General features: G+C 51.3%; 5 protein-coding genes across 5 annotated transcripts; 1 reads left to right on the top strand and 4 right to left on the bottom strand.

Annotated features, from left to right (window-relative positions):
• Positions 1-3,968: 3,968 nt before the first annotated feature.
• On the bottom strand, positions 3,969-5,090 carry B0H65DRAFT_548364 (uncharacterized protein; the record flags this gene model as incomplete). The annotated part of the gene is made up of 3 exons (XM_062829575.1): positions 3,969-4,111; positions 4,180-4,559; positions 4,690-5,090. The coding sequence occupies 3 exons, from the start codon at positions 5,088-5,090 to the stop codon at positions 3,969-3,971; spliced, it is 924 nt and encodes a 307-aa protein (XP_062681182.1).
• A 781-nt stretch (positions 5,091-5,871) lies between these two features.
• B0H65DRAFT_180136 (uncharacterized protein) lies at positions 5,872-6,451 on the bottom strand. The gene is made up of 2 exons (XM_062821494.1): positions 6,392-6,451; positions 5,872-6,339 (listed from the first exon to the last, which is right to left on the bottom strand). Exon 2 carries the CDS (start codon positions 6,256-6,258, stop codon positions 5,971-5,973), a length of 288 nt encoding a protein of 95 aa, XP_062681183.1. The 5' UTR covers positions 6,259-6,339; positions 6,392-6,451; the 3' UTR covers positions 5,872-5,970.
• B0H65DRAFT_442088 (uncharacterized protein) lies at positions 6,395-6,727 on the bottom strand (the record flags this gene model as incomplete). Its single annotated transcript, XM_062825560.1, has 1 exon — positions 6,395-6,727. One exon carries the CDS (start codon positions 6,725-6,727, stop codon positions 6,395-6,397), a length of 333 nt encoding a protein of 110 aa, XP_062681184.1.
• Positions 6,728-7,227: 500 nt separating this feature from the next.
• On the bottom strand, positions 7,228-7,596 carry B0H65DRAFT_442089 (uncharacterized protein; the record flags this gene model as incomplete). The annotated part of the gene is made up of 1 exon (XM_062825561.1): positions 7,228-7,596. The coding sequence occupies one exon, from the start codon at positions 7,594-7,596 to the stop codon at positions 7,228-7,230; it is 369 nt and encodes a 122-aa protein (XP_062681185.1).
• Positions 7,597-10,394: 2,798 nt separating this feature from the next.
• Positions 10,395-11,251, top strand: B0H65DRAFT_180213 (uncharacterized protein). The gene has a single exon (XM_062821495.1). The coding sequence runs from the start codon at positions 10,640-10,642 to the stop codon at positions 11,129-11,131; it is 492 nt and encodes a 163-aa protein (XP_062681186.1). The 5' UTR covers positions 10,395-10,639; the 3' UTR covers positions 11,132-11,251.
• Positions 11,252-11,424: the final 173 nt, after the last annotated feature.

Below are 11,424 nucleotides of genomic sequence, written 5' to 3' on the forward strand. Positions count from 1 at the left end.
CACATTATGGTGTGATAGCCACCACCAGTTCCTCCTATGCTTCTGTCAGCATCCAAATCAAGACTGCTTCTCAACCACGTTCTTCATCGTCCCAGTACTTGTATTTCTGGTTGACCAAAATGCTCCACGACGCCTGGAATTCCGCAGCTTGCGGCGTCGCCTCCTATCTCTAGTGGGGCAAGCGTCACGCTGGCTCGGTGAACGACATGTCGCCGGCGCCGTGCCTGCATCGTCTGTCATTCAGCGGCAGGCTAGTAGCCCTAATCCGGAAGAAAGGAACGGTATAGTGTTGCAGCTAGGAATGCCAGGTCTAGGAAAAAAGTGTATACAGTCGTCGCTATTGATGGTCTATATCTGTGACTGGGAATACATAATATGTGAATCTCAGAACATTTGTCTGTAAGCAAAATAGGAAAGCAACCAATGGGTTGTATGAAAAAGCGTAATGACAATGGGGAAGAAGCGAAGACCTCCATCGCGGGGGGAAGACCGGTTTATATACATGAGAATCCATACTAGGTAGCCAACCCGGCTTCTAATCGGCCATCTTGGGAATCTCTTGCTTCCTCTACATCGCTATCTACCTTCCTTGTCGTGATGGCTTCCTTCCCAACAGAAGGGGAGTACTTCCTATTTAGAGGTAACTACATTGCTATTGCCATAGTCATGCTCATCCACAGGGCCTCCTTGATGTCGATCCCGTCTAAGTATGGGTCATACGCCAGGAAGATAGGCGTGCTCTATAACAGGGAGCGCTGGGTGCCCTAGGCCTGCATGTGCACCCGCCAGTTCCGAGTTCCGACATGACATTCCGTTGTCTGTCTCCTCAAGGAAGGCCAAAGTTGAAGCTGCTCGAAAAGGGTTCGGTACTAGGCAGAATGTAGAGCTAAAAGAGGCGGGGAAATGTAGAGAGGCGAAGCTGGCTGTATGTGACTAAAGGTAGGCCAGACGCAGACTTGCCCATCTGGTCCGGATAAATGCGCGATTACTGATAGCGCCGCCATCAAGTCACAGTAGATGCAACTGCGGTTTGAAACCGGTATGTGCCCCTCTCTTCTGTGTTAACCATCCTTCCAGTCATGCCAGAAGCGACAGAAGAACAAATGCTGGATCGACGACTGACAACGCTGTCGGGAGCAAAAGGGTCGGGAGTGAAGAAAAGCTTGCTTGGTTTCTTCGCCTTTATCCAGTCTTCATACTCCCGTACGTCTTTTGGGGTCTGGTTTTGTTCAGCCATGGCTCCTTCTGCAACTGCTTTATTGCGACTTTGAGGAACGTGAGATTGGAGTACTAGCCGTAGAGGCTATGTTCTTTAGCCATCTTGTCCTTATATTCAAGTCCCCGTAGCTCTATAACACGAGGTCCTCTCTCTTCCACTGCGGCAGAGAGGAGCTCAGTCGAAGGCTTGTACTTGTAGGATAGGTAGTCGTCAGAGTGATCCAAAATTCTAGTGTCCACGATCCGAGGGAAGAGATGATAGATTCTCTTATTGAACTTGTCGAACTTCTCTGGAAGGGGGCCCAAAAACGTCGGGTAGAAGTAACACAGTATGTCAAGTTGAGAGTCAAGTTATTCGAGAAATGGGGCCGGGTTTTAATGCCTCATACACCTTGGAACGCATATCTTTTTCATTTTTCATTGAAGAACGCATCTTATACATTATTAACGGTGTTACATCCAATGTATATAACTAAATAGAAGTTTATTTATTTGATTTGTCCACCGGGATAAAATGTTTTGTCTGCTTAAGAAGGGATCCTTAGATGTTCGCAGTATTATAACCCGTCCCCATTGATTCTAGGAACGACCTGAGAGTGTACGAACAGGATAGGTCGTCTGAGTCCAGATCAATTAGGAACTTCAAAGACGGTTGAAACGACATCTCCTGCAGGCGAGCATACGACATTGCCGGCACTCATAAATGAATTGTGGTGGCCAGTCGTAACATTCTTCGCATTGGAACCCCCCTCCTCGATTGCGGCGGTATGAAGAAATAGCTGGTTGGTTGGGAACAGTATATTCTGTCGGGAGTCTCGAACTCCCGAAACTTCTTAGCCAGAAACCTCCCGAGCAACGTACTCTATACCCAGAACTCTTTCTTGCCGCTTTACGCTGCCACTTGGATATCCGTCGGCATGCCGTTTGATGCTTGATATAACCTCCTCCGGGCGATAGTCGGCAGGTTGCTTATACCTTCCAATTACGCGCTCGGTTCGCGGATAAGTTGCGTGCCCTGACCGAGAGTTATAGATACGTTTATCCTCGCGATAGGTATGTTTATAGTCCTGAGGGCGTGAAGCTGTCGGCCGAGAGTCGTACAATTCCGTATTACCGGTACGGGCTGGGAACCGTGACGTTTTGGAAACTTGTTGGATACCCTTACGATCTCCGCGAAGTCTCCCAGTTGGTCCTCGATACCATAGCGGGAAAATCCAATCTGTAACATCGGAAGTCCAGGCTGTACCTCCATGACTTCTAATGTTGGAAAAACTTCCATTAAGTTGAAGGCGTTATAATATAGGGCATTGCAACTAGACCTAGGTCGAGTCCGAAACTTCAAAGTTTTCAAAGTTTCAAAGTCCCTCCTTCCTACCTTCCTTTCCAAACATCGCACTTCCCCTTTATAACCAGAAGGAACCAACTTCGAAGTCAGAAACAACCAATTGGTCTAGTGGCCAAGTGGTTAATGAAGTAGTTCTTTATTATTTTCATTCGCGCTCGTGACCCTTGTTCGATTCCTCTTCGTGACCAACTTTTTGAATTCGTCCCCGGCTACCCAACCGGTCCAAGCGAAGGAATTAGTACTTTAGGCTTTAAGACTTGGTTCTTCTAGAGAACTTTGGCCTTCTGGAAGTTAGAAGATAAGGTACTTAGAGGTACCTAGCCTTCCTTTTGCTTATAGGGCGTTCAACATTGGATGTCATATCAACATTGGAAGTTTTAGTCTGATCCAATGTTTTGTTTACATTGAATCCTGGACGCAGCATCCGATGTCATATGGTGCAGATTCCCAGTATAGGTATACTGGCCATTTCTAGGGTCAGAACGCCACCTGTCACGGTCCCCAACGTAAATAGCGCCCGAATGATTGACGTCTTCATGTTCTCTTCTAGGCGGTGGTGGACCAGTTGTGGCCCAAGAAGAAAACGGCACTCGTCGAGATCGATTGTTTTGCTGTAGCATTTGGGCGGTTCTGTCGGGAGTCTCGAACTCCCGAAACTTCTTAGCCAGAAACCTCCCGACCAGTTGTGGCCCAAGAAAACGGCACTTGTCCAACGCGATCGGGTCGCCACAGCACCGAGGTGGAAACAGTGTCTGATCCGTCAACAGGTCGGTGAAGAGTTTGGTCAAACAGCCCTAGCAGTAGTTGTGCTGGCATGGAAAGGTAGTCACTTCGTTGAAGCGGAAGTGGTCCCTGTATATTACCTATTCTCTCTCTAGCGTAGTCTCAGGTTCCGGGGATGGGGATGTTGGGCGCTGGTGGTTATCGGCCGTATTTATGGCAATGGCGGTCTTGAAGTCCATTGTCTCGCTCTCGCGGTGTTTCCTTTTCCGACTGCTTCCTTGCAGAAGGTCATCGACGTCTCGGAGTTGGCAATCTTGGATGTTGAAATTCGGCATGCCCCGGGCGCTGGCCGATGGTTTCGAGGGTCCCGATAATATAGGTACTGGTACGTTTTGGTTCGGGGATGGATGTCGCTAGTGATTCCGGGGAGGGCTTTGAAGGTCCGGCCAAAACGGATGAGTCTTTCCATCGCATCGAATTTCCCACCAACCATTCCTAAGAAAGCACTTGGTGAGAATGCGCCGAGTTCTGAGTCGGGGCCGTTTCATCTGATGACATGGGATTGAAGTGCGTCGCGTCGCATATGCATTACGTCCACTTGAAACCCTATAGGCGAGGCGACAATGCGTGGTGTTTTGTCCACGTGGAATGGCCCATGCACTACGACAGAAGATGCATTCTTTTATCCGATGTTGCCGCTATGCTTCCTTTGGAACGGAGTGGCCCCACTCGACTTCATGATCTGATAAACAGCATAATTGGATCCGACCAGACGCTTCAGGGACTCGGTGCACTGGCGGGATGATTCGGGTGTTACTCCCGCTCCTGTATGAGACGTCAGTCAAATGAGTCATGGAATCTCAGGCAGAGCTCAGAAAGACGGGTGACTTCACCTGCATAGACCAGGAAGTTGGTTTGCGAGCCGAAGGACAGGCTTGTAGGCGTTTTCTCTTCGTTGGAACTCGAATAGCTGTCGCTGTCCCAGCTGACCCGGTCCACTTGACTCCTTTCCATGCCACTGAACTTTTTGAGAACTTGCCAGACAGTGAGCATGAAAATGATAGAGCCTAGGGCCACGGTGACCGCAATCTGCCACGTCGTATTTTGGCTGTTGTCAATGGCCACATTGTTGACATTCTGTTCGAATTCGGGTGGGGCTGCTTTGGCTGTAGCCAAAGAGCAAGTGATGACCTTGACCTTGTCGGCCTTGTTAGACCACGTATAGGCTACACCGGAATAGGTGGTCCCAAAATCAATCCCAATTGTGATGACGCTAGAGGTGTTGTGTTGTCAACGTCCAGATTGGCTTCGGTTCTTGGCTTGACGGCCTTGAACTTGTCGAATCTCCATAGGTATCCTTTTTAGACTGTTTCGGCATGTATGGTGTCACTAGCGAATCCAACTTGTCGACTGTTTGCTGGCTGGGCACCATAGCAGTAATGGTTCGTGGATCTCGAAAAATTCGGCGGGGTGGCTTGCCGATGTTTGTCAAGTTGTCGATAATATACTGGTAGGTGGGGATGCGGAGATGGATATCGCGAAGGGTACGGGGGAACGCTGTGAAGGTCTGGCCAAGGTCGAATAGTTTGACGGAGATATCGATCGCAGCAGCGATGGTGCCAACAATCAATGGCCATGGCCATCTCAGGTCCCGCCATGATGCCGAAAACGAAGGACGGAAAAAGGATACCGTAGGAGCAATCCGGAGGCGAGGTCGTCGAACGGCCTCGCTGTGCCAGTTCGACTTGTGCTTGACTTGGATTTTGAGCGTCATCGTGTCCAAGTTGCCAACGTCGTTGATCATGGCGGTGGTTTCGTATCTCTCGTATGATGCGCGTGGGTGGTTATCTGGGGTTGCGGGGAGAAGACGATGCAACGAGGAGAGGGAAATACTGAGAGAAAGAAGAAGTAGGGGAAGAGAGTTGGCTACTAGCGGATGGTGAGTATACGCCGTTGCCGCTCTGGAGTCTGCTTCGGCAGCTCAGACATGTCTCCGATCCAATCCTTAGAGTTTATCGGTGCACCAGCAACAGGTGTCATTGGGACGTGCTCATTATCATCTGTACATGTTCGCGCCTGGATCTGGCCTACATTGGTGGTGTCAGTCTCAGCACTTGACCAACAGTGAGTGAGAAGGAAGAGACAACCACATACCATCTTCAATGCAGAAGTCGCACGACACCGGCGATGTACCGTAGGGTTGACCGCATGCTCAGTACGCTTCTCAGAAAGAAAACGATTGGAGAGCCTTGAACTTGATCTCAATCTGTGTTTCCGTACTACCACCGATGATCTTGGAATTTGGATACACCTCCTTGATCTCAAGCAGCTGCTCAAGCTTGGTAGGACGGAACCAACGTTTTCGCTTATTTCCAAACCAAAGCGGCCTGAACTCCTGCTTCTTGAGTACTGGAGGAAAGATAAGCTCGGTCTTTGGGTTGTACTCGATGAACCCCGGGGGTGTAAAGCGCTTAATCGGCTGGTCATCTCCGTTCTGGTTTGCTCCTCCACAGCCAGCACCACCTCCCTCCATACAGCAGCCGCTCGCTAGTGAATGCTTCGCTGTAAGAAGAAAGAACAGCCGCGATCAACGAAAGTAACGCGGGGTGGTGAAAGCCGGGATGCAACCGACGACCTGTCAAGAGGCTAGCGTTGCCCCCCCTCCCAATCAGCCTCACTTATACTCAGGGGTTGCAAGGACAACTCCGGCAGGACCGTGAGTGCCGTGAGTGCCACAGGTGGGGTTTGTTGCCTGGGGGCCGGGGTTGGCGGTGGCGTTGGGCCCGGGGTTGGCTGTGCCACAGGTTGCGTGAGGGCTGGGAATGCTGCGTGGGAGCACAACCCGTGTTCGTCTTCAACCATAGGCGCTCGTTGTTTGTGCTCTGGAAGCACTGGAGTGTTAGGGAGTAGAACTTTTCGATGCACTGCACAGCTTTGGGATCGTCGTATCCTTTCTCGATGTAGTTGAGCATATTGTCGATGGACTTTTCGGAGTAGTTCCTCGTCACGGCTGACTTGACATAGGTCAGGAGTTCCTCGTAGTGCTCGGTTGCCTATTCCTTTCGTTAGCTGTGTCCATGTCAGGTTACCGACATCACCACCTACCTCTTAGTATCGCTCGAGTTTGAATTCCAGCTTAATAGCCTGTTTCAGTGCTTTGAAGCCCCAATCTCCCTTCTCCTGCTCGAGCGGCGGTATGCTTAGAAACTCTTGGAGAGCCTCCTCGGGATCTGATGTTTTGGTCTGCTTGGCATTGTAGTACTTGTTTTCGATATCGATCAGGTTGCGTGGGGGCCGGGGTTGGCGATGCCGGCGAAGGAGGTGGCAGGGTGGGGGCTGCGCTGTCTGTGTTGGGAAGAGATTGGTGGCCTCGTCGGCGGTAACTCGTGCAGAACGGATGCCCGTCCTTGTGGACTGCTCGACATCCAGTCCGGAGCTCATAATACCGGCCGGTGCGATTGCCCGACCCCGAGAGCGAGATTGCGTTTCTCAGCTCACCGACCCTGTAGCGGCGGCTTAGCGAGACTTGGAAGAAACGTGTACGTTCTGTATCTCTACACCAAACGCCTGATGTTGTGGGTTGGTGGATATTCAACCACGACCTACACCCGCCCGGGTCCCCATGTTGTTGCTGAGATGAAATGTCGAATACGCCATGTAAAGCGCATTGAGGTCAGTTTTGAGGGTCAACATGAGACATCGTTGATCATGATGGTGATAGAAGTCTCCGAAGCGGCCATCTTGAGGTTTTGATTTGTGGGCGGTGGTGATATCGGGCTGGAAGTCGCGGCTGTTTTTGGGGAAGCGGACGAACTTTTCTAGTTCGAGGCGGAGAAGCTCGATGTCTTCGAAAGAGGTGGTGGTGCCAGGTAGAATGATGCCCGTGAATATTGCCCGTGTTCTCCCGTGGTGGTCTGGTGGTATCTTGCCGTTTCCACAGTCTACGGGTGAGTGATGGTGCCAGCAATGGCCATGATCATCGCAGGTCCCGCCATGATGCCGAAGAAGAATGAGGGAGGGCCGTTGATGGGGATCGCCTTAAGCGCCAAAGCCAGATCGCACATAAACTTGGAGCGAAGGGTGCATCGAACGGCCTCGTTGCTCCAGTTGGACTTGTGCCCAACTTGAATCTTAAGCGTCAACTTGTCCAAGTTTCCAAGGTCGTTGATCATGATGGTGATAGAAGTCTCCGAAGCAGCCATCTTGAGGTTTTGGGTATGTGGGCGGGGGAACGCTGTGAGTGTCTGGCCAAGGTGGGATAGTTTGAAGGAGATATCGATGGCACCAGCGACGGTGCCAAAAATGGCCATGAATGAGGAGGTAATGAGGTGTGAAAAATCGCTGAGAGGAAAAGGGGAGAGTTGTTGAGACGATACGACAAGTCCGGGATGTTGGCCGACGTACGATCCGACGACAATGCGGCGATGCGTTCTGTAGCCTCCGTTGGGGAGTGGGCGAGCCAAAAATGACCATGCCAATCTCAGCGCCCGACATGATGGCAGACATCAAGTAATCCAGCGATGGTGCCAAAATGGCCATGCCGAATGGAAATGGGAGCCATGTTGAGAGCTGTGACGGAGAAATGTCTAGACAAAGAACCAACTCGGCCTGAAGCTAGATTGCCAATCTCAGCGTCCGACATGATGCCGAAAAAGAATGCGGGAAAAAGGATACCGCAGGAGAAATCCGGAGGCGAGGTCGTGGAAGATCGAAAATGATGCGATATAGCAGGAGGCCATAAAGAGGTGTGAAAGTCGCTGAGAGGCAGAGGGGAGAGTCATTGAGACGATACGACAAGTTCCGTCGGGATGCCTTTTCGATCATCTCGAGTCAATCGATGAGCGTGCTGAAAATGGTGAGGCCAAACTCAAAACCCGACATTTTGTTGCTGAAAAAGGACATGCGTGAAGGGCGGTTGGTCGAAATCCGAAGGCACCAACGATCGTGCCAAAAAGGTCGAGGCCAGCCTCAAGACCCGACATGTTTCCGGCGCTCTGCACACCAACTCTCCAAACACCTCGGCAAAGCTACGATGAAGCGAAAAGGGCGGTTGGTCAAAATTCGAAGGACCGAAGGTGTGGTCGTTGATGATCAAAGTTGACATCTGGTCCATTTCCATTTTCGGCAACAAGGATGACAAAAGTGTTTTTTCCATGTTTTTGGTGGGGCTTGGGATGGTGTCCGTTGTAGATACCAAACTGCAAAGGATGGAAGACCTCGCGGATGTGAGACGGTTCAAGTTGGGGATGTCTTGAGTGATGCCGAGAGGGGCCCGTTGATGTCGTCTCGGATGGCGTCGAAATTGGCCATCATGGTCCCAGTGACCCCGAGCACCAATCCTGCGCCTGACATCCTTTGGGGAACCAGAGGAACCCCGTCTGAGAGGAAGCGTTGAGTTGAGAAAGCTCGAAAGCAAAAGGTGATCGCTTTGACAGAGGTGGACCGGCACTCCAACGTCAATGTCGATTGAGCGAGCGACTGTCAATCAAATGCGCCAAGGGGAAATCTGCCCACGATGTCTGTTAGCAACGCACAAAGATGGAGGAATGCAAGACTGGATCTTTGTTGTGGATGAGGGCTGTGACTGACCTTGTTCACATGGTGCTCAGCCTGGATTGAACTCGACCTCGGTCCATGTTCCCAACGAAGGCCAAGGTCAAAACGCTGTGCGAAAAGCGTTCGGCGGTCTGATTCGGCGGAGCTGGGCAGAAGGAACTTGTCAGCGTGGTCTCAACCATAGTGGTGACGCGGTTGGTCAAACCTGGAAAAGCGGCCAAGTTGATGGTGCCAAAGGGGTGACCTACCAAGCTGCCTTGGAGAGCAACATTGAAGCTGGTGGTGGACCGGAATGGTGATCGAGCTTCAGTGAAGAAGACGACCGCGGAGACATGGATTGAGGAAATGATCAGAATCTCAAGGGAAACAAGAGAAACGACCAAGTCCGAGAAGATGTGATGGAAAGCTGATGGGAGGAAGAAAGAAAACGCTCTGTGACCAATTGATTGTGTGATTTTGGAGAAGAAGAGAAGACCTCCAGAGGCGGGGGGAGGCCCTTGTTTAATACCTAAGGACCCATGGTCTGCCAAGCTTCTGATCAGCCATGTTGGGAAATGTCTTTCTTCCTCTGTATCGCTGTCTGGCGGCACCTTCCTGTCGCATGGGCTTCCTTCCCGACACAAAGGGGAGTGCTTTCAATCAATGTCCACCGAGGCCTGAAAGATGCATGAGGTTGCTGAGACAGTGACACGGCAAGGTGCTATCCTCACCGATCCAAGATTCCGCATGAGAGAGCAGGTGGTACCGCCTTTGTGAAGGAAGTCACAAGCCGGGGCGTCACCGTGGGGACCTCAAGTCGTCCATGTGCTCACCACAGTCACTACCACTTGTTTCCATGGATGGTTCTGCTCGCAACTGGGAATCTTTGACGCTTCCTCAAGTTGGTTTGACGGGAGAAGAGCCAAAACTGGCCTGTCAGGTCGTTAGGCCGCCATCACTTACACACCCGATCTGGAAAGCTCGGGTGGGGCGCTACACAGGCAGCTGCCTTGGCCCCTGCCGAATGCTGCCGCCGCGGCACCTGCAGAGCGGACTTGCCCCTGGCCTCCAAGATGCCACTGCAGCGACCGTGATCCCGTCCTTCAACTTCTGACATCATCCCAACAACCCAGCATTCCTACTTGGTAGGTAGAGACAGATCCCGTGTGAATGAATGACATCGGATGGAATCAATGCCTCAAGGACTGCATGTGCACGGACTCTGGATGAAATGAAGACGCAAATCTGGACTGGACGGTACGGCGGGACCTACTCGGGGCGTCGGGCGATGGGGTTGAGGGTCCATGTCGTTCTTGGCTTGCCAAACTTTCCTGTTAAGACTGGAAAGGCAAGCAGACGGGACACTTGGACAAACTGAAATGCCGAACAGTGTCCGCGGAGGGTTGCGATGGGACCTGCCATTTTCCTCAACCTCCTCCCACCGCATGACGCACCGCAGCACCGAGGAGTCAGGACCCACGCAGGCCGCCGGATCATGACGGGTCCCATCTGGAAGGATATGTCAAGGGGTTTCCGATCCTGCAGTGAGATCCGTATTGACCACAGCTGAAATTCTCAATCATGACACACCGGATATTTTTTTCCCACTACGCGGCGTAGTTGCTGTCGTGAGGTCCTGCTGTTCTTGAGTGCGAATCTGTCGATGGCATGGGGCCTGGCATGCCAGTCAAGGTGCCGTCAACGGTTGCTCTCCACCCGGACCTGATCTGGATAACGTTTTATCCAGTACTAGAGGTAAGGATGGAGCAGATTTCCAGCGCCCCTTCTTCCTAATAAACATGTCTGTTGAGATGACGCATGGTATTCCCTGCGTGTATTACCTATGCGTTCTTGTCCATTCTTTGTTTCTCAGAGGTAGTTGACTGTTCTTTGGAGACGTCAAAGAATTGGACCCAAAGCTTGCATGTGACATTTGCGAGACATAAAGGTCGCAAGGTATCCTCCCTTTTTCATCTCGTTTTCCGTTTGTTTTCATCCCAACCAGCGCCACAACAACCATCAAGATGGCACCATTTAAACGGCAACATGATTGCTATCCCGCGGTCGGCGGCGGCGGCTCTGCCGCGAATGCACGTGCCGGCACCTCGGTATATGATATTCCAATTTTACTCCTTATTGACTCTCTGCGTTTGGAAGCTCTGTGTCACTACGTTTGCATCCTTCACGTTAGCAGTCATTGCAATCCATCAAGTGTTGGATGTCGATTATCAATGGTCTTCGCCTACCTTTGACTCCATTCCCATTATTCCATTTCATTCCCATCATCGCGTCTTTCTCACCTGGCGATGACTTTGCTCTGTGCCAAAACTGGGACCTCACAGTCACCAGAGGCCGCCGCGCATGTAGTCAAAATGCCGAGCACACGGACCCAGGAGGACCGTTCACTTACCCCCAAATCCAAAACACCCGACTTTTGCACAAGATCCCGACACCGCGTCCAGACTTCAGAAAACACCAAGATCAACCCATCTTGACCGAAAATGCCAAGATACCTAACCATGTTGCTCAATACTCCCCCTCGAGCCAAACATGGCAGTAATGAGGTTATCCACAAGTGACTCCCCATTCTTCTATACTCCCAA

This window comes from Neurospora tetraspora (genome assembly GCF_033439725.1).
Source record: "Neurospora tetraspora strain CBS 560.94 chromosome Unknown B0H65scaffold_4, whole genome shotgun sequence".
In the NCBI taxonomy this organism is placed as follows: domain Eukaryota; kingdom Fungi; phylum Ascomycota; class Sordariomycetes; order Sordariales; family Sordariaceae; genus Neurospora; species Neurospora tetraspora.

Coding starts and splice junctions, on each gene's coding strand:
- B0H65DRAFT_180136 (XM_062821494.1), bottom strand. CDS start 6,258: ATGCTCAACTACATCGAGAAAGGATACGACGATCCCAAAGCTGTGCAG.
- B0H65DRAFT_180213 (XM_062821495.1), top strand. CDS start 10,640: ATGGTATTCCCTGCGTGTATTACCTATGCGTTCTTGTCCATTCTTTGT.